Source organism: Oncorhynchus masou, unplaced genomic scaffold (genome assembly GCF_036934945.1).
Source record: "Oncorhynchus masou masou isolate Uvic2021 unplaced genomic scaffold, UVic_Omas_1.1 unplaced_scaffold_1215, whole genome shotgun sequence".
NCBI lineage: Eukaryota > Metazoa > Chordata > Actinopteri > Salmoniformes > Salmonidae > Oncorhynchus > Oncorhynchus masou.
The window spans coordinates 125695-147500 of NW_027001943.1; the positions used below are offsets into that span (position 1 = coordinate 125695).

General features: G+C 45.0%; 1 protein-coding gene and 1 long non-coding RNA gene across 2 annotated transcripts in view; both read right to left on the reverse strand.

Annotated features, from left to right (window-relative positions):
• LOC135529950 (uncharacterized) lies at positions 1 to 2453 on the reverse strand. The gene is made up of 3 exons (XR_010453775.1): positions 2409 to 2453; positions 885 to 1570; positions 1 to 205 (listed from the first exon to the last, which is right to left on the reverse strand). It is a non-coding gene; the product is annotated as an uncharacterized LOC135529950 (long non-coding RNA).
• Positions 1 to 21806, reverse strand: part of LOC135529949 (coiled-coil domain-containing protein 171-like) — a 112915-nt gene that overhangs the window by 51197 nt on the left and 39912 nt on the right. Inside the window, exons 12-15 of the mRNA XM_064958352.1 lie at positions 15635 to 15802; positions 14594 to 14848; positions 9706 to 9882; positions 7619 to 8123 (exon numbers count right to left, since the gene is read on the reverse strand). Of these exons, the coding sequence (XP_064814424.1) occupies positions 7619 to 8123; positions 9706 to 9882; positions 14594 to 14848; positions 15635 to 15802 (1105 nt within the window). The remainder of the gene's footprint in view (positions 1 to 7618; positions 8124 to 9705; positions 9883 to 14593; positions 14849 to 15634; positions 15803 to 21806) is intronic.

The window sequence follows — 21806 nt, forward strand, 5'->3', positions numbered from 1 at the left end:
AAGGGGTTAATACGATGCTATCCCATTCATACATTCATCGTTTCATAGTTCATTCCCGAGAGAAATCTTGCTGTTTTTAACATAGTACATTTCATCCAAATTTTTTGTCGAAACAATTCTTTTATTTTTTACCAGAAATTGTCATTTTCTTAAAGAAGAATCGTGTGCCTTGCTTCAGTTTTCCAAAAAAGGTTGGACTGAAAACCTATAGGACAGTAGATCTCCAGTGAAGAGGGTTGGACTGAAAACCTACAGGACAGTAGATCTCCAGGAAGAGGGTTGGACTGAAAACCTACAGGACAGTAGATCTCCAGGAAGAGGTTTGGACTGAAAACCTACAGGACAGTAGATCTCCAGGAAGAGGGTTGGACTGAGAACCTACAGGACAGTAGATCTCCAGGAAGAGGGTTGGACTGAAAACCTACAGGACAGTAGATCTCCAGGAAGAGGGTTGGACTGTAAACCTACAGGACAGTAGATCTCCAGGACAGTAGATCTCCAGGAAGAGGGTTGGACTGAAAACCTACAGGACAGTAGATCTCCAGGAAGAGGGTTGGACTGAAAACCTACAGGACAGTAGATCTCCAGGAAGAGGGTTGGACTGAAAACCTACAGGACAGTAGATCTCCAGGAAGAGGGTTGGACTGAAAACCTACAGGACAGTAGATCTCCAGGAAGAGGGTTGGACTGAAAACCTACAAGACAGTAGATCTCCAGGACAGTAGATCTCCAGGAAGAGGGTTGGACTGTAAACCTACAGGACAGTAGATCTCCAGGAAGAGGGTTGGCCTGAAAAACCTACAGGACAGTAGATCTCCAGGAAGAGGGTTGGACTGTAAACCTACAGGACAGTAGATCTCCAGGAAGAGGGTTGGACTGAAAACCTACAGGACAGTAGATCTCCAGTGAAGAGGGTTGGACTGAAAACCTACAGGACAGTAGATCTCCAGGAAGAGGGTTGGGCTGAAAACCTACAGGACAGTAGATCTCCAGGAAGAGGGTTGGACTGTAAACCTACAGGACAGTAGATCTCCAGGACAGTAGATCTCCAGGAAGAGGGTTGGACTGAAAACCTGCAGGACAGTAGATCTCCAGGACAGATCTCCAGGAAGAGGGTTGGACTGTAAACCTACAGGACAGTAGATCTCCAGTGAAGAGGGTTGGACTGAAAACCTACAGGACAGTAGATCTCCAGGAAGAGGGTTGGGCTGAAAACCTACAGGACAGTAGATCTCCAGGAAGAGGGTTGACCTGAAAAACCTACAGGACAGTAGATCTCCAGGAAGAGGGTTGGACTGTAAACCTACAGGACAGTAGATCTCCAGGAAGAGGGTTGGACTGTAAACCTACAGGACAGTAGATCTCCAGGAAGAGGGTTGGCCTGAAAAACCTACAGGACAGTAGATCTCCAGGAAGAGGGTTGGACTGAAAACCTACAGGACAGTAGATCTCCAGGAAGAGGGTTGGACTGAAAACCTACAGGACAGTAGATCTCCAGGACAGTAGATCTCCAGGAAGAGGGTTGGACTGTAAACCTACAGGACAGTAGATCTCCAGGAAGAGGGTTGGCCTGAAAACCTACAGGACAGTAGATCTCCAGGAAGAGGGTTGGACTGTAAACCTACAGGACAGTAGATCTTCAGGAAGAGGGTTGGACTGAAAACCTACAGGACAGTAGATCTCCAGTGAAGAGGGTTGGACTGAAAACCTACAGGACAGTAGATCTCCAGGAAGAGGGTTGGGCTGAAAACCTACAGGACAGTAGATCTCCAGGAAGAGGGTTGGACTGTAAACCTACAGGACAGTAGATCTCCAGGACAGTAGATCTCCAGGAAGGGGGTTGGACTGAAAACCTACAGGACAGTAGATCTCCAGGAAGAGGGTTGGACTGAAAACCTACAGGACAGTAGATCTCCAGGAAGAGGGTTGGGCTGAAAACCTACAGGACAGTAGATCTCCAGGACAGTAGATCTCCAGGAAGAGGGTTGGACTGAAAAACCTACAGGACAGTAGATCTCCAGGAAGAGGGTTGGACTGAAAACCTACTGGACAGTAGATCTCCAGGAAGAGGGTTGGACTGTAAACCTACAGGACAGTAGATCTCCAGGAAGAGGGTTGGACTGAAAACCTACAGGACAGTAGATCTCCAGGAAGAGGGTAGGACTGTAAACCTACAGGACAGTAGATCTCCAGGACAGTAGATCTCCAGGAAGAGGGTTGGACTGAAAACCTGCAGGACAGTAGATCTCCAGGACAGATCTCCAGGAAGAGGGTTGGACTGTAAACCTACAGGACAGTAGATCTCCAGTGAAGAGGGTTGGACTGAAAACCTACAGGACAGTAGATCTCCAGGAAGAGGGTTGGGCTGAAAACCTACAGGACAGTAGATCTCCAGGAAGAGGGTTGACCTGAAAAACCTACAGGACAGTAGATCTCCAGGAAGAGGGTTGGACTGTAAACCTACAGGACAGTAGATCTCCAGGAAGAGGGTTGGACTGTAAACCTACAGGACAGTAGATCTCCAGGAAGAGGGTTGGCCTGAAAAACCTACAGGACAGTAGATCTCCAGGAAGAGGGTTGGACTGAAAACCTACAAGACAGTAGATCTCCAGGACAGTAGATCTCCAGGAAGAGGGTTGGACTGTAAACCTACAGGACAGTAGATCTCCAGGAAGAGGGTTGGCCTGAAAAACCTACAGGACAGTAGATCTCCAGGAAGAGGGTTGGACTGTAAACCTACAGGACAGTAGATCTCCAGGAAGAGGGTTGGACTGAAAACCTACAGGACAGTAGATCTCCAGTGAAGAGGGTTGGACTGAAAACCTACAGGACAGTAGATCTCCAGGAAGAGGGTTGGGCTGAAAACCTACAGGACAGTAGATCTCCAGGAAGAGGGTTGGACTGTAAACCTACAGGACAGTAGATCTCCAGGACAGTAGATCTCCAGGAAGAGGGTTGGACTGAAAACCTGCAGGACAGTAGATCTCCAGGACACATCTCCAGGAAGAGGGTTGGACTGTAAACCTACAGGACAGTAGATCTCCAGTGAAGAGGGTTTGACTGAAAACTTACAGGACAATAGATCTCCAGGAAGAGGGTTGGGCTGAAAACCTACAGGACAGTAGATCTCCAGGAAGAGGGTTGACCTGAAAAACCTACAGGACAGTAGATCTCCAGGAAGAGGGTTGGACTGTAAACCTACAGGACAGTAGATCTCCAGGAAGAGGGTTGGCCTGAAAAACCTACAGGACAGTAGATCTCCAGGAAGAGGGTTGGCCTGAAAAACCTACAGGACAGTAGATCTCCAGGAAGAGGGTTGGACTGTAAACCTACAGGACAGTAGATCTCCAGGAAGAGGGTTGGACTGTAAACCTACAGGACAGTAGATCTCCAGGAAGAGGGTAGGCCTGAAAAACCTACAGGACAGTAGATCTCCAGGAAGAGGGTTGGACTGAAAACCTACAAGACAGTAGATCTCCAGGACAGTAGATCTCCAGGAAGAGGGTTGGACTGTAAACCTACAGGACAGTAGATCTCCAGGAAGAGGGTTGGACTGAAAACCTACAGGACAGTAGATCTCCAGGAAGAGGGTTGGACTGTAAACCTACAGGACAGTAGATCTCCAGGAAGAGGGTTGGACTGAAAACCTACAGGACAGTAGATCTCCAGTGAAGAGGGTTGGACTGAAAACCTACAGGACAGTAGATCTCCAGGAAGAGGGTTGGGCTGAAAACCTACAGGACAGTAGATCTCCAGGAAGAGGGTTGGACTGTAAACCTACAGGACAGTAGATCTCCAGGACAGTAGATCTCCAGGAAGAGGGTTGGACTGAAAACCTGCAGGACAGTAGATCTCCAGGACAGATCTCCAGGAAGAGGGTTGGACTGTAAACCTACAGGACAGTAGATCTCCAGTGAAGAGGGTTTGACTGGAAACTTACAGGACAATAGATCTCCAGGAAGAGGGTTGGGCTGAAAACCTACAGGACAGTAGATCTCCAGGAAGAGGGTTGACCTGAAAAACCTACAGGACAGTAGATCTCCAGGAAGAGGGTTGGACTGTAAACCTACAGGACAGTAGATCTCCAGGAAGAGGGTTGGACTGTAAACCTACAGGACAGTAGATCTCCAGGAAGAGGGTTGGCCTGAAAACCTACAGGACAGTAGATCTCCAGGAAGAGGGTTGGACTGAAAACCTACAGGACAGTAGATCTCCAGGAAGAGGGTTGGACTGAAAACCTACAGGACAGTAGATCTCCAGGACAGTAGATCTCCAGGAAGAGGGTTGGACTGTAAACCTACAGGACAGTAGATCTCCAGGAAGAGGGTTGGCCTGAAAAACCTACAGGACAGTAGATCTCCAGGAAGAGGGTTGGACTGTAAACCTACAGGACAGTAGATCTCCAGGAAGAGGGTTGGACTGAAAACCTACAGGACAGTAGATCTCCAGTGAAGAGGGTTGGACTGAAAACCTACAGGACAGTAGATCTCCAGGAAGAGGGTTGGGCTGAAAACCTACAGGACAGTAGATCTCCAGGAAGAGGGTTGGACTGTAAACCTACAGGACAGTAGATCTCCAGGACAGTAGATCTCCAGGAAGGGGGTTGGACTGAAAACCTACAGGACAGTAGATCTCCAGGAAGAGGGTTGGACTGAAAACCTACAGGACAGTAGATCTCCAGGAAGAGGGTTGGGCTGAAAACCTACAGGACAGTAGATCTCCAGGACAGTAGATCTCCAGGAAGAGGGTTGGACTGTAAACCTACAGGACAGTAGATCTCCAGGAAGAGGGTTGGCCTGAAAAACCTACAGGACAGTAGATCTCCAGGAAGAGGGTTGGCCTGAAAAACCTACAGGACAGTAGATCTCCAGGAAGAGGGTTGGACTGAAAACCTACTGGACAGTAGATCTCCAGGAAGAGGGTTGGACTGTAAACCTACAGGACAGTAGATCTCCAGGAAGAGGGTTGGACTGAAAACCTACAGGACAGTAGATCTCCAGGAAGATGGTAGGACTGTAAACCTACAGGACAGTAGATCTCCAGGACAGTAGATCTCCAGGAAGAGGGTTGGACTGAAAACCTGCAGGACAGTAGATCTCCAGGACAGATCTCCAGGAAGAGGGTTGGACTGTAAACCTACAGGACAGTAGATCTCCAGTGAAGAGGGTTGGACTGAAAACCTACAGGACAGTAGATCTCCAGGAAGAGGGTTGGGCTGAAAACCTACAGGACAGTAGATCTCCAGGAAGAGGGTTGACCTGAAAACCTACAGGACAGTAGATCTCCAGGAAGAGGGTTGGACTGTAAACCTACAGGACAGTAGATCTCCAGGAAGAGGGTTGGACTGTAAACCTACAGGACAGTAGATCTCCAGGAAGAGGGTTGGCCTGAAAAACCTACAGGACAGTAGATCTCCAGGAAGAGGGTTGGACTGAAAACCTACAGGACAGTAGATCTCCAGGAAGAGGGTTGGACTGAAAACCTACAGGACAGTAGATCTCCAGGACAGTAGATCTCCAGGAAGAGGGTTGGACTGTAAACCTACAGGACAGTAGATCTCCAGGAAGAGGGTTGGCCTGAAAACCTACAGGACAGTAGATCTCCAGGAAGAGGGTTGGACTGTAAACCTACAGGACAGTAGATCTCCAGGAAGAGGGTTGGACTGAAAACCTACAGGACAGTAGATCTCCAGTGAAGAGGGTTGGACTGAAAACCTACAGGACAGTAGATCTCCAGGAAGAGGGTTGGGCTGAAAACCTACAGGACAGTAGATCTCCAGGAAGAGGGTTGGACTGTAAAACTACAGGACAGTAGATCTCCAGGACAGTAGATCTCCAGGAAGGGGGTTGGACTGAAAACCTACAGGACAGTAGATCTCCAGGAAGAGGGTTGGACTGAAAACCTACAGGACAGTAGATCTCCAGGAAGAGGGTTGGGCTGAAAACCTACAGGACAGTAGATCTCCAGGACAGTAGATCTCCAGGAAGAGGGTTGGACTGTAAACCTACAGGACAGTAGATCTCCAGGAAGAGGGTTGGCCTGAAAAACCTACAGGACAGTAGATCTCCAGGAAGAGGGTTGGCCTGAAAAACCTACAGGACAGTAGATCTCCAGGAAGAGGGTTGGACTGAAAACCTACTGGACAGTAGATCTCCAGGAAGAGGGTTGGACTGTAAACCTACAGGACAGTAGATCTCCAGGAAGAGGGTTGGACTGAAAACCTACAGGACAGTAGATCTCCAGGAAGAGGGTAGGACTGAAAAACCTACAGGACAGTAGATCTCCAGGAAGAGGGTTGGACTGAAAAACCTACAGGACAGTAAATAACCAGGAAGAGGGTTGGACTGAAAACCTACAGGACAGTAGATCTCCAGGAAGAGGGTTGGACTGAAAACCTACAGGACAGTAGATCTCCAGGAAGAGGGTTGGACTGTAAACCTACAGGACAGTAGATCTCCAGGACAGTAGATCTCCAGGAAGAGAGTTGGACTGAAAACCTACAGGACAGTAGATCTCCAGGAAGAGGGTTGGACTGAAAACCTACAGGACAGTAGATCTCCAGGAAGAGGGTTGGACTGAAAACCTACAGGACAGTAGATCTCCAGGAAGAGGGTTGGACTGATAACCTACAGGACAGTAGATCTCCAGGAAGAGGGTTGGCCTGAAAAACCTACAGGACAGTAGATCTCCAGGAAGAGGGTTGGACTGAAAACCTACAGGACAGTAGATCTCCAGGAAGAGGGTTGGACTGAAAACCTACAGGACAGTAGATCTCCAGGAAGAGGGTTGGACTGAAAACCTACAGGACAGTAGATCTCCAGGAAGAGGGTTGGCCTGAAAAACCTACAGGACAGTAGATCTCCAGGAAGAGGGTTGGACTGATAACCTACAGGACAGTAGATCTCCAGGAAGAGGGTTGGCCTGAAAAACCTACAGGACAGTAGATCTCCAGGAAGAGGGTTGGACTGATAACCTACAGGACAGTAGATCTCCAGGAAGAGGGTTGGACTGATAACCTTCAGGACAGTAGATCTCCAGGAAGAGGGTTGGAACTGATAACCTACAGGACAGTAGATCTCCAGGAAGAGGGTTGGACTGATAACCTACAGGACAGTAGATCTCCAGGAAGAGGGTTGGCCTGAAAAACCTACAGGACAGTAGATCTCCAGGAAGAGGGTTGGACTGAAAAACCTACAGGACAGTAAATAACCAGGAAGAGGGTTGGACTGAAAACCTACAGGACAGTAGATCTCCAGGAAGAGGGTTGGACTGATAATCTACAGGACAGTAGATCTCCAGGAAGAGGGTTGGACTGATAACCTACAGGACAGTAGATCTCCAGGAAGAGGGTTGGACTGTAAACCTACAGGACAGTAGATCTCCAGGAAGAGGGTTGGACTGAAAACCTACAGGACAGTAGATCTCCAGGAAGAGGGTTGGACTGAAAACCTACAGGACAGTAGATCTCCAGGAAGAGGGTTGGACTGATAACCTACAGGACAGTAGATCTCCAGGAAGAGGGTTGGAATGCCCTTGCATATATCAACGAGTCAAAAACATTCACAAATATTTTCATAATAATAATTTCACAGTGCAGTTGTGTCATTGCCCTGCTCACCTTTAGATGGCGATGTTGAGTCCTTCTCTCTCTCCTCCAGAGGAGGGACGACTGAAACACGAACTCCTATAGAGGGGTACCTCTGCCCACCCACCCTAAACACCAGCCTGCTCCCCCGTCCCAACACACACAACCTGTTCACAGCTATCACACACACCACACACCTTCTCCACCTCCTCACCCCTCCTCCCTTCCTCTGCTCATCCCCCTCTCCTCTTCCCTCCCCTAGAGCTTGTACGAGCGTTCTAACCTCCATCTCTAGGCCCTCTCGCTCCGCCAAGCGGCGAGTGAGGAGAGTTTTCTGTGTGCGGAGTGTGTGTGTGGCGTGTGTGAGGTGTGTGAGCGCCCCAGCCAGTAGGGTGCAGGCTGAGAGCAGGGTTGACCCCTGGAGGTCAGACTGGGTTAGGGTTTTCTGGAGCATGGCGAGGTCATTGGTCAGCTGGCTGCGTTCTTTCTCGAGTGAGGATAGTCTCTGACGGGCCTCCTCAAGCTGAGCAGCGAACATCTAGGGAGAGAGGTGGGGAAGGGAAGGAGAGAGAGAGGAGGGAGAGAGAGGAGGGAGAGAGGTGGGGAAGGGAAGGAGAGAGAGAGGAGGGAGAGAGAGGAGGGAGAGAGGTGGGGAAGGGAAGGAGAGAGAGAGGAGGGAGAGAGGTGGGGAAGGGAAGGAGAGAGAGAGGAGGGAGAGGAAAGGAAGGAGAGAGGTGGGGAAGGGAAGGAGAGAGAGAGGAGGGAGAGAGGTGGGGAAGGGAAGGAGAGAGAGAGGAGGGAGAGAGGTGGGGAAGGGAAGGAGAGAGAGAGCAGGGAGAGAGGTGGGGAAGGGAAGGAGAGAGAGAGGAGGGAGAGAGGTGGGGAAGGGAAGGAGAGAGAGAGGAGGGAGAGAGAGAGAGAGAGAGAGAGGAGGGAGAGAGGTGGGGAAGGAGAGAGAGAGGAGGGAGAGAGGTGGGGAAGGGAAGGAGAGAGGAAGAACGAGAGAGAAAAAGAAAGACATTTACGAAAGGATTGGTTGTGCTTTATGTGTAGATGTGTCTCTGTGTGTATGAGTAGCAGTGTAGCAGTGTGTTAGTTACCTGTATCTTCCCCTGTAACAGTGTGTTAGTTACCTGTATCTTCCCCTGTAGCAGTGTGTTAGTTACCTGTATCTTCCCCTGTAGCAGTGTGTTAGTTACCTGTATCTTCCCTGTAACAGTGTGTTAGTTACCTGTATCTTCCCCTGTAGCAGTGTGTTAGTTACCTGTATCCTCCCCCTGTAGCAGTGTAACAGTGTGTTAGTTACCTGTATCTTCCCTGTAACAGTGTAACAGTGTGTTAGTTACCTGTATCTTCCCCTGTAACAGTGTAACAGTGTGTTAGTTACCTGTATCTTCCCCTGTAACAGTGTAGCAGTGTGTTAGTTACCTGTATCTTCCCTGTAACAGTGTGTTAGTTACCTGTATCTTCCCTGTAGCAGTGTGTTAGTTACCTGTATCTTCCCTGTAGCAGTGTGTTAGTTACCTGTATCTTCCCCTGTAGCAGTGTGTTAGTTACCTGTATCTTCCCTGTAGCAGTGTGTTAGTTACCTGTATCTTCCCCTGTAACAGTGTGTTAGTTACCTGTATCTTCCCTGTAACAGTGTGTTAGTTACCTGTATCTTCCCCTGTAACAGTGTGTTAGTTACCTGTATCTTCACCTGTAGCAGTGTGTTAGTTACCTGTATCTTCCCTGTAGCAGTGTGTTAGTTACCTGTATCTTCCCTGTAGCAGTGTGTTAGTTACCTGTATCTTCCCCTGTAACAGTGTGTTAGTTACCTGTATCTTCACCTGTAGCAGTGTGTTAGTTACCTGTATCTTCCCCTGTAGCAGTGTAACAGTGTGTTAGTTACCTGTATATTCTCCTGTAGCAGTGTGTTAGTTACCTGTATCTTCCCCTGTAGCAGTGTGTTAGTTACCTGTATCTTCCCTGTAACAGTGTGTTAGTTACCTGTATCTTCCCCTGTAACAGTGTGTTAGTTACCTGTATCTTCCCCTGTAGCAGTGTGTTAGTTACCTGTATCTTCCCTGTAACAGTGTGTTAGTTACCTGTATCTTCCCCTGTAGCAGTGTGTTAGTTACCTGTATCTTCCCCTGTAACAGTGTGTTAGTTACCTGTATCTTCCCCTGTAACAGTGTGTTAGTTACCTGTATCTTCCCCTGTAGCAGTGTGTTAGTTACCTGTATCTTCCCCTGTAGCAGTGTGTTAGTTACCTGTATCTTCCCCTGTAGCAGTGTGTTAGTTACCTGTATCTTCCCCTGTAGCAGTGTGTTAGTTACCTGTATCTTCCCTGTAGCAGTGTGTTAGTTACCTGTATCTTCCCTGTAGCAGTGTGTTAGTTACCTGTATCTTCCCTGTAGCAGTGTGTTAGTTACCTGTATCTTCCCCTGTAGCAGTGTGTTAGTTACCTGTATCTTCACCTGTAGCAGTGTGTTAGTTACCTGTATCTTCCCTGTAGCAGTGTGTTAGTTACATGTATCTTCCCCTGTAGCAGTGTGTTAGTTACCTGTATCTTCACCTGTAGCAGTGTGTTAGTTACCTGTATCTTCCCTGTAGCAGTGTGTTAGTTACCTGTATCTTCCCTGTAACAGTGTAACAGTGTGTTAGTTACCTGTATCTTCCCCTGTAGCAGTGTAACAGTGTGTTAGTTACCTGTATCTTCCCCTGTAGCAGTGTAACAGTGTGTTAGTTACCTGTATCTTCCCCTGTAACAGTGTGTTAGTTACCTGTATCTTCCCCTGTAGCAGTGTAGCAGTGTGTTAGTTACCTGTATCTTCCCTGTAACAGTGTAGCAGTGTGTTAGTTACCTGTATCTTCCCTGTAACAGTGTGTTAGTTACCTGTATCTTCCCTGTAGCAGTGTGTTAGTTACCTGTATCTTCCCTGTAACAGTGTGTTAGTTACCTGTATCTTCCCTGTAACAGTGTGTTAGTTACCTGTATCTTCCCCTGTAGCAGTGTGTTAGTTACCTGTATCAGTGTGTTAGTTACCTGTATCTTCCCTGTAGCAGTGTGTTAGTTACCTGTATCTTCCCTGTAACAGTGTAGCAGTGTGTTAGTTACCTGTATCTTCCCTGTAACAGTGTGTTAGTTACCTGTATCTTCCCTGTAGCAGTGTGTTAGTTACCTGTATCTTCCCTGTAACAGTGTGTTAGTTACCTGTATCTTCCCTGTAGCAGTGTGTTAGTTACCTGTATCTTCCCTGTAACAGTGTGTTAGTTACCTGTATCTTCCCCTGTAGCAGTGTGTTAGTTACCTGTATCTTCCCTGTAACAGTGTGTTAGTTACCTGTATCTTCCCCTGTAACAGTGTGTTAGTTAACTGTATCTTCCCCTGTAGCAGTGTGTTAGTTACCTGTATCTTCCCCTGTAGCAGTGTGTTAGTTACCTGTATCTTCCCCTGTAGCAGTGTGTTAGTTACCTGTATCTTCCCCTGTAGCAGTGTGTTAGTTATCTGTATCTTCCCCTGTAACAGTGTGTTAGTTACCTGTATCTTCCCCTGTAACAGTGTGTTAGTTACCTGTATCTTCCCCTGTAGCAGTGTGTTAGTTACCTGTATCTTCCCTGTAGCAGTGTGTTAGTTACCTGTATCTTCCCCTGTAGCAGTGTAACAGTGTGTTAGTTACCTGTATCTTCCCCTGTAACAGTGTAACAGTGTGTTAGTTACCTGTATCTTCCCCTGTAACAGTGTAACAGTGTGTGAGTTACCTGTATCTTCCCTGTAGCAGTGTGTTAGTTACCTGTATCTTCCCTGTAGCAGTGTGTTAGTTACCTGTATCTTCCCTGTAGCAGTGTGTTAGTTACCTGTATCTTCCCCTGTAGCAGTGTGTTAGTTACCTGTATCTTCCCCTGTAACAGTGTAACAGTGTGTTAGTTACCTGTATCTTCCCCTGTAACAGTGTAACAGTGTGTTAGTTACCTGTATCTTCCCCTGTAACAGTGTAACAGTGTGTTAGTTACCTGTATCTTCCCCTGTAACAGTGTAACAGTGTGTTAGTTACCTGTATCTTCCCCTGTAACAGTGTAACAGTGTGTTAGTTACCTGTATCTTCCCTGTAGCAGTGTGTTAGTTACCTGTATCTTCCCCTGTAGCAGTGTAACAGTGTGTTAGTTACCTGTATCTTCCCTGTAGCAGTGTGTTAGTTACCTGTATCTTCCCTGTAGCAGTGTAGCAGTGTGTTAGTTACCTGTATCTTCCCCTGTAACAGTGTAGCAGTGTGTTAGTTACCTGTATCTTCCCCTGTAACAGTGTAACAGTGTGTTAGTTACCTGTATCTTCCCCTGTAACAGTGTAGCAGTGTGTTAGTTACCTGTATCTTCCCCTGTAACAGTGTAACAGTGTGTTAGTTACCTGTATCTTCCCTGTAGCAGTGTAGCAGTGTGTTAGTTACCTGTATCTTCCCCTGTAGCAGTGTGTTAGTTACCTGTATCTTCCCTGTAACAGTGTGTTAGTTAACAGTATCTTCCCCTGTAGCAGTGTGTTAGTTACCTGTATCTTCCCTGTAACAGTGTGTTAGTTACCTGTATCTTCCACTGTAGCAGTGTGTTAGTTACCTGTATCTTCCCTGTAGCAGTGTGTTAGTTACCTGTATCTTCCCTGTAGCAGTGTGTTAGTTACCTGTATCTTCCCCTGTAGCAGTGTAACAGTGTGTTAGTTACCTGTATCTTCCCTGTAGCAGTGTGTTAGTTACCTGTATCTTCCCCTGTAACAGTGTAACAGTGTGTTAGTTACCTGTATCTTCCCTGTAGCAGTGTGTTAGTTACCTGTATCTTCCCTGTAGCAGTGTAGCAGTGTGTTAGTTACCTGTATCTTCCCCTGTAGCAGTGTGTTAGTTACCTGTATCTTCCCTGTAACAGTGTGTTAGTTACCTGTATCTTCCCCTGTAGCAGTGTGTTAGTTACCTGTATCTTCCCTGTAGCAGTGTGTTAGTTACCTGTATCTTCCCTGTAGCAGTGTGTTAGTTACCTGTATCTTCCCCTGTAGCAGTGTAACAGTGTGTTAGTTACCTGTATCTTCCCTGTAGCAGTGTAACAGTGTGTTAGTTACCTGTATCTTCCCCTGTAACAGTGTGTTAGTTACCTGTATCTTCACCTGTAGCAGTGTGTTAGTTACCTGTATCTTCCCCTGTAGCAGTGTGTTAGTTACCTGTATCTTCCCTGTAGCAGTGTGTTAGTTACCTGTATCTTCCCCTGTAGCAGTGTAACAGTGTGTTAGTTACCTGTATCTTCACCTGTAGCAGTGTGTTAGTTACCTGTATCTTCCCCTGTAGCAGTGTGTTAGTTACCTGTATCTTCCCTGTAGCAGTGTGTTAGTTACCTGTATCTTCCCCTGTAACAGTGTAACAGTGTGTTAGTTACCTGTATCTTCCCTGTAGCAGTGTAACAGTGTGTTAGTTACCTGTATCTTCCCCTGTAACAGTGTGTTAGTTACCTGTATCTTCACCTGTAGCAGTGTGTTAGTTACCTGTATCTTCCCCTGTAGCAGTGTGTTAGTTACCTGTATCTTCCCTGTAGCAGTGTGTTAGTTACCTGTATCTTCCCCTGTAGCAGTGTAACAGTGTGTTAGTTACCTGTATCTTCCCTGTAGCAGTGTGTTAGTTACCTGTATCTTCCCCTGTAACAGTGTAACAGTGTGTTAGTTACCTGTATCTTCCCTGTAGCAGTGTGTTAGTTACCTGTATCTTCCCTGTAGCAGTGTAGCAGTGTGTTAGTTACCTGTATCTTCCCCTGTAGCAGTGTGTTAGTTACCTGTATCTTCCCTGTAACAGTGTGTTAGTTACCTGTATCTTCCCCTGTAGCAGTGTGTTAGTTACCTGTATCTTCCCTGTAGCAGTGTGTTAGTTACCTGTATCTTCCCTGTAGCAGTGTGTTAGTTACCTGTATCTTCCCCTGTAGCAGTGTAACAGTGTGTTAGTTACCTGTATCTTCCCTGTAGCAGTGTGTTAGTTACCTGTATCTTCCCCTGCAGCAGTGTAACAGTGTGTTAGTTACCTGTATCTTCCCCTGTAGCAGTGTAACAGTGTGTTAGTTACCTGTATCTTCCCCTGTAGCAGTGTAACAGTGTGTTAGTTACCTGTATCTTCCCCTGTAGCAGTGTAACAGTGTGTTAGTTACCTGTATCTTCCCCTGTAGCAGTGTAACAGTGTGTTAGTTACCTGTATCTTCCCTGTAGCAGTGTGTTAGTTACCTGTATCTTCCCCTGTAACAGTGTGTTAGTTACCTGTATCTTCCCCTGTAGCAGTGTAGCAGTGTGTTAGTTACCTGTATCTTCCCTGTAGCAGTGTAGCAGTGTGTTAGTTACCTGTATCTTCCCTGTAGCAGTGTAGCAGTGTGTTAGTTACCTGTATCTTCCCTGTAGCAGTGTGTTAGTTACCTGTATCTTCCCTGTAACAGTGTAACAGTGTGTTAGTTACCTGTATCTTCCCCTGTAGCAGTGTAACAGTGTGTTAGTTACCTGTATCTTCCCCTGTAGCAGTGTAACAGTGTGTTAGTTACCTGTATCTTCCCTGTAACAGTGTGTTAGTTACCTGTATCTTCCCTGTATCAGTGTAACAGTGTGTTAGTTACCTGTATCTTCCCTGTAGCAGTGTGTTAGTTACCTGTATCTTCCCTGTATCAGTGTAACAGTGTGTTAGTTACCTGTATCTTCCCTGTAGCAGTGTGTTAGTTACCTGTATCTTCCCTGTATCAGTGTAACAGTGTGTTAGTTACCTGTATCCTCCCCCTGTAGCAGTGTAACAGTGTGTTAGTTACCTGTATCTTCCCTGTAACAGTGTGTTAGTTACCTGTATCTTCCCTGTAACAGTGTGTTAGTTACCTGTATCTTCCCCTGTAGCAGTGTAACAGTGTGTTAGTTACCTGTATCTTCCCCTGTAGCAGTGTAACAGTGTGTTAGTTACCTGTATCTTCCCTGTAGCAGTGTGTTAGTTACCTGTATCTTCCCCTGTAGCAGTGTAACAGTGTGTTAGTTACCTGTATCTTCCCCTGTAACAGTGTGTTAGTTACCTGTATCTTCCCCTGTAGCAGTGTGTTAGTTACCTGTATCTTCCCCTGTAGCAGTGTAACAGTGTGTGTGTGTTGCTGGTCCATCTCATGTCTCTGTGCTGTCCAGGTCTCTTCTCTCTGTTTCACTGTCTCCTCTATTCTCACTAACACCCCTTCCTGGCTCTGCTGCAGCTGAGATACACACACACTGTTACTCTCACACACAGCCTGCAGGTGGGACACCTAGAGAGGGAGAGAGGGAGAGAGAGAGAGAGAGAAAGTCGAGAGAGAGCGTGAGAGAAAGTCGAGAGAGAGCGTGAGAGAGAAGTAGAGAGAGAGCTTGAGAGAAAGTAGAGAGAGAGCGTGAGAGAGAGAAAGTAGAGAGAGAGCTTGAGAGAAAGTAGAGAGAGAGTGTGAGAGAGAGAAAGTAGAGAGAGAGCTTGAGAGAAAGTAGAGAGAGAGTGTGAGAGAGAAAGGAGAGAGAGAGCGTGAGAGAGAGAAAGTAGAGAGAGCGTGAGAGAAAGTAGAGAGAGCGTGAGAGAGAAAGGAGAGAGAGCGTGAGAGAGAAAGGAGAGAGAGCGTGAGAGAAAGTAGAGAGAGAGCGTGACAGACAGTAGAGAGAGAGCGTGAGAGAAAGTAGAGAGAGCGTGAGAGAAAGTAGAGAGAGAGCGTGAGAGAAAGTCGAGAGAGAGCGTGAGAGAAAGTCAAGAGAGAGCGTGAGAGAAAGTCGAGAGAGAGCGTGAGAGAAAGTAGAGAGAGCGTGAGAGAGAAAGGAGAGAGAGAGCGTGAGAGAGAAAAAGTAGAGAAAGCGTGAGAGAGAGAAAGTAGAGGGAGCGAGAGAGAGTGTCGAGAGAGAGAGAGAGATGGAGGAGAAAGAGAGAGAGGGGAGAGAGAGAAGAGAGCGAGAGGGAGGGAGAGAGAAAGACATCAAATACGGCCTAAGATTTTGTGAACATTTGTAAAAGCTGTATTGTAAGAGAAACAAATAGTATCTCACTAGCTCACACACATCTCACACACACACCCTACCCTCTCGTTGGCGCGTGTAAGGTCAGAGGTGAGGGTGTCGACGTGTTCCGTTATGACATCACAGAGCTCCGCCCAGGAGAAACTACCCAGGATGCATTGCGGCTGGGAGACGAGGACGCAGCCCGCCAACAGACGCTGGAACAGACCGTGAAGGAACGACAACTTCTCCTGCAGAGACACACACAGACACTTGGGTGAGCCAAACGGTAACAGAGACACACACAGACACTTGGGTGAGCCAAACGGTAACAGAGAGACACACACAGACACTTGGGTGAGCCAAACGGTAACAGAGAGACACACACAGACACTTGGGTGAGCCAAACTGTAACAGAGAGACACACACAGACACTTGGGTGAGCCAAACTGTAACAGAGACACACACACAGACACTTGGGTGAGCCAAACAGTAACAGAGACACACACAGACACTTGGGTGAGCCAAACTGTAACAGAGACACACACAAACACTTGGGTGAGCCAAACAGTAACAGAGAGACACACACAGACACTTGGGTGAGCCAAACGGTAACAGAGAGACAGACATACACAGACACTTGGGTGAGCCAAACAGTAACAGAGAGACACACACACACAGACACTTTGGTGAGCCAAACTGTAACAGAGACACACACAGACACTTGGGTGAGCCAAACTGTAACAGAGACACACACAAACACTTGGGTGAGCCAAACAGTAACAGAGAGACACACACAGACACTTGGGTGAGCCAAACGGTAACAGAGAGACAGACATACACAGACACTTGGGTGAGCCAAACAGTAACAGAGAGACACACACACACAGACACTTTGGTGAGCCAAACTGTAACAGAGACACACACAGACACTTGGGTGAGCCAAACTGAAACAGAGACACACACAGACACTTGGGTGAGCCAAACGGTAACCGCTGCTGCTAACACAGTCTATAATGACGTTACATTAGGGTTATATAGGGTTATAATGGACCATAGTGGGGTTAGTATGAACCCTGGTGAAACACCGGGAACAGGACAACCTGGTAGGAAGAGGACAGCTGATTGGCAACGGTACACAAAGACAGGCTACTAATGTCACACAACTCTGCAACAGCTTGGGATGTAAACAGGGCTTTATAAAACACAGTAACAGAACAGACCAACTGTCATGTTTACAAGAGGGATAAACAGGGCTTTATAAAACACAGTGATAGTAACAGACCTACTGTCATGTTTACTAGAGGGATAAACAGGGCTTTATAAAACACAGTGATAGTAACAGACCAACTGTCATGTTTACTAGAGGGAGAAACAGGGCTTTATAAAACACAGTAACAGACCAACTGTCATGTTTACAAGAGGGATAAACAGGGCTTTATAAAACACAGTGATAGTAACAGACCAACTGTCATGTTTACAAGAGGGATAAACAGGGCTTTATAAAACACAGTGATAGTAACAGACCTACTGTCATGTTTACTAGAGGGATAAACAGGGCTTTATAAAACACAGTGATAGTAACAGACCTACTGTCATGTTAACTAGAGGGATAAACAGGGCTTTATAAAACACAGTAACAGAACAGACCAACTGTCATGTTTACAAGAGGGATAAACAGGGCTTTATAAAACACAGTGACAGAACAGACCAACTGTCATGTTTACTAGAGGGATAAACAGGGCTTTATAAAACACAGTGATAGTAACAGACCTACTGTCATGTTTACTAGAGGGATAAACAGGGCTTTATAAAACACAGTGATAGTAACAGACCTACTGTCATGTTTACTAGAGGGATAAACAGGGCTTTATAAAACACAGTGACAGAACAGACCTACTGTCATGTTAACTAGAGGGATAAACAGGGCTTTATAAAACACAGTAACAGAACAGACCTACTGTCATGTTTACTAGAGGGATAAACAGGGCTTTATAAAACACAGTGATAGTAACAGACCTACTGTCATGTTTACTAGAGGGATAAACAGGGCTTTATAAAACACAGTGACAGTAACAGACCAACTGTCATGTTTACTAGAGGGATAAACAGGGCTTTATAAAACACAGTGACAGTAACAGACCAACTGTCATGTTTACTAGAGGGATAAACAGGGCTTTATAAAACACAGTGATAGTAACAGACCAACTGTCATGTTTACAAGAGGGATAAACAGGGCTTTATAAAACACAGTGATAGTAACAGACCTACTGTCATGTTTACAAGAGGGATAAACAGGGCTTTATAAAACACAGTGATAGTAACAGACCAACTGTCATGTTTACTAGAGGGAGAAACAGGGCTTTATAAAACACAGTAACAGAACAGACCTACTGTCATGTTTACAAGAGGGATAAACAGGGCTTTATAAAACACAGTAACAGACCTACTGTCAGGTTTACTAGAGGGAGAAACAGGGCTTTATAAAACACAGTGATAGTAACAGACCAACTGTCATGTTTACTAGAGGGAGAAACAGGGCTTTATAAAACACAGTGATAGTAACAGACCTACTGTCATGTTTACTAGAGGGATAAACAGGGCTTTATAAAACACAGTGATAGTAACAGACCAACTGTCATGTTTACTAGAGGGATAAACAGGGCTTTATAAAACACAGTGATAGTAACAGACCAACTGTCATGTTTACTAGAGGGATAAACAGGGCTTTATATAACACAGTGACAGAACAGACCAACTGTCATGTTTACTAGAGGGATAAACAGGGCTTTATATAACACAGTGATAGTAACAGACCAACTGTCATGTTTACAAGAGGGAGAAACAGGGCTTTATAAAACACAGTAACAGACCAACTGTCATGTTTACAAGAGGGATAAACAGGGCTTTATAAAACACAGTGATAGTAACAGACCAACTGTCATGTTTACTAGAGGGATAAACAGGGCTTTATAAAACACAGTGATAGTAACAGACCAACTGTCATGTTTACTAGAGGGATAAACAGGGCTTTATAAAACACAGTGACAGAACAGACCAACTGTCATGTTTACTAGAGGGATAAACAGGGCTTTATAAAACACAGTGATAGTAACAGACCAACTGTCATGTTTACTAGAGGGATAAACAGGGCTTTATAAAACACAGTGATAGTAACAGACCTACTGTCATGTTTACTAGAGGGATAAACAGGGCTTTATAAAACACAGTGATAGTAACAGACCAACTGTCATGTTTACTAGAGGGATAAACAGGGCTTTATAAAACACAGTGATAGTAACAGACCTACTGTCATGTTTACTAGAGGGATAAACAGGGCTTTATAAAACACAGTAACAGAACAGACCAACTGTCATGTTTACAAGAGGGATAAACAGGGCTTTATATAACACAGTGATAGTAACAGACCAACTGTCATGTTTACAAGAGGGATAAACAGGGCTTTATAAAACACAGTAACAGAACAGACCAACTGTCATGTTTACAAGAGGGATAAACAGGGCTTTATAAAACACAGTGATAGTAACAGACCTACTGTCATGTTTACTAGAGGGATAAACAGGGCTTTATAAAACACAGTGATAGTAACAGACCAACTGTCATGTTTACAAGAGGGATAAACAGGGCTTTATAAAACACAGTAACAGAACAGACCAACTGTCATGTTTACAAGAGGGATAAACAGGGCTTTATAAAACACAGTGATAGTAACAGACCTACTGTCATGTTTACTAGAGGGATAAACAGGGCTTTATAAAACACAGTAACAGAACAGACCAACTGTCATGTTTACTAGAGGGAGAAACAGGGCTTTATAAAACACAGTGATAGTAACAGACCTACTGTCATGTTTACTAGAGGGATAAACAGGGCTTTATAAAACACAGTGATAGTAACAGACCAACTGTCATGTTTACTAGAGGGATAAACAGGGCTTTATAAAACACAGTGATAGTAACAGACCAACTGTCATGTTTACTAGAGGGATAAACAGGGCTTTATAAAACACAGTGATAGTAACAGACCTACTGTCATGTTTACTAGAGGGATAAACAGGGCTTTATAAAACACAGTGATAGTAACAGACCTACTGTCATGTTTACAAGAGGGATAAACAGGGCTTTATAAAACACAGTGATAGTAACAGACCTACTGTCATGTTTACTAGAGGGATAAACAGGGCTTTATAAAACACAGTAACAGACCTACTGTCATGTTTACAAGAGGGATAAACAGGGCTTTATAAAACACAGTAACAGACCAACTGTCATGTTTACTAGAGGGATAAACAGGGCTTTATATAACACAGTGATAGTAACAGACCAACTGTCATGTTTACTAGAGGGATAAACAGGGCTTTATAAAACACAGTGATAGTAACAGACCAACTGTCATGTTTACTAGAGGGATAAACAGGGCTTTATAAAACACAGTGACAGAACAGACCAACTGTCATGTTTACTAGAGGGATAAACAGGGCTTTATAAAACACAGTGATAGTAACAGACCAACTGTCATGTTTACTAGAGGGATAAACAGGGCTTTATAAAACACAGTGACAGAACAGACCAACTGTCATGTTTACTAGAGGGATAAACAGGGCTTTATAAAACACAGTGATAGTAACAGACCAACTGTCATGTTTACTAGAGGGATAAACAGGGCTTTATAAAACACAGTGATAGTAACAGACCAACTGTCATGTTTACTAGAGGGATAAACAGGGCTTTATAAAACACAGTGATAGTAACAGACCAACTGTCATGTTTACAAGAGGGATAAACAGGGCTTTATAAAACACAGTAACAGACCAACTGTCATGTTTACTAGAGGGATAAACAGGGCTTTATAAAACACAGTGACAGAACAGACCAACTGTCATGTTTACTAGAGGGATAAACAGGGCTTTATAAAACACAGTGATAGTAACAGACCAACTGTCATGTTTACTAGAGGGATAAACAGGGCTTTATAAAACACAGTGACAGAACAGACCAACTGTCATGTTTACTAGAGGGATAAACAGGGCTTTATAAAACACAGTGATAGTAACAGACCTACTGTCATGTTTACAAGAGGGATAAACAGGGCTTTATAAAACACAGTGATAGTAACAGACCAACTGTCATGTTTACTAGAGGGATAAACAGGGCTTTATATAACACAGTGATAGTAACAGACCAACTGTCATGTTTACAAGAGGGATAAACAGGGCTTTATAAAACACAGTAACAGAACAGACCAACTGTCATGTTTACTAGAGGGATAAACAGGGCTTTATATAACACAGTGATAGTAACAGACCAACTGTCATGTTTACTAGAGGGATAAACAGGGCTTTATAAAACACAGTGATAGTAACAGACCTACTGTCATGTTTACAAGAGGGATAAACAGGGCTTTATAAAACACAGTAACAGACCAACTGTCATGTTTACTAGAGGGATAAACAGGGCTTTATAAAACACAGTGACAGAACAGACCAACTGTCATGTTTACTAGAGGGATAAACAGGGCTTTATAAAACACAGTGACAGAACAGACCAACTGTCATGTTTACTAGAGGGATAAACAGGGCTTTATAAAACACAGTGATAGTAACAGACCAACTGTCATGTTTACAAGAGGGAGAAACAGGGCTTTATAAAACACAGTAACAGAACAGACCAACTGTCATGTTTACAAGAGGGAGAAACAGGGCTTTATAAAACACAGTAACAGACCAACTGTCATGTTTACAAGAGGGATAAACAGGGCTTTATAAAACACAGTGATAGTAACAGACCAACTGTCATGTTTACTAGAGGGATAAACAGGGCTTTATAAAACACAGTGACAGAACAGACCAACTGTCATGTTTACTAGAGGGATAAACAGGGCTTTATAAAACACAGTGATAGTAACAGACCAACTGTCATGTTTACAAGAAGGATAAACAGGGCTTTATAAAACACAGTGATAGTAACAGACCAACTGTCATGTTTACTAGAGGGATAAACAGGGCTTTATAAAACACAGTGATAGTAACAGACCAACTGTCATGTTTACTAGAGGGATAAACAGGGCTTTATAAAACACAGTGACAGAACAGACCAACTGTCATGTTTACAAGAGGGATAAACAGGGCTTTATAAAACACAGTGATAGTAACAGACCAACTGTCATGTTTACTAGAGGGATAAACAGGGCTTTATAAAACACAGTGATAGTAATAGACCTACTGTCATGTTTACT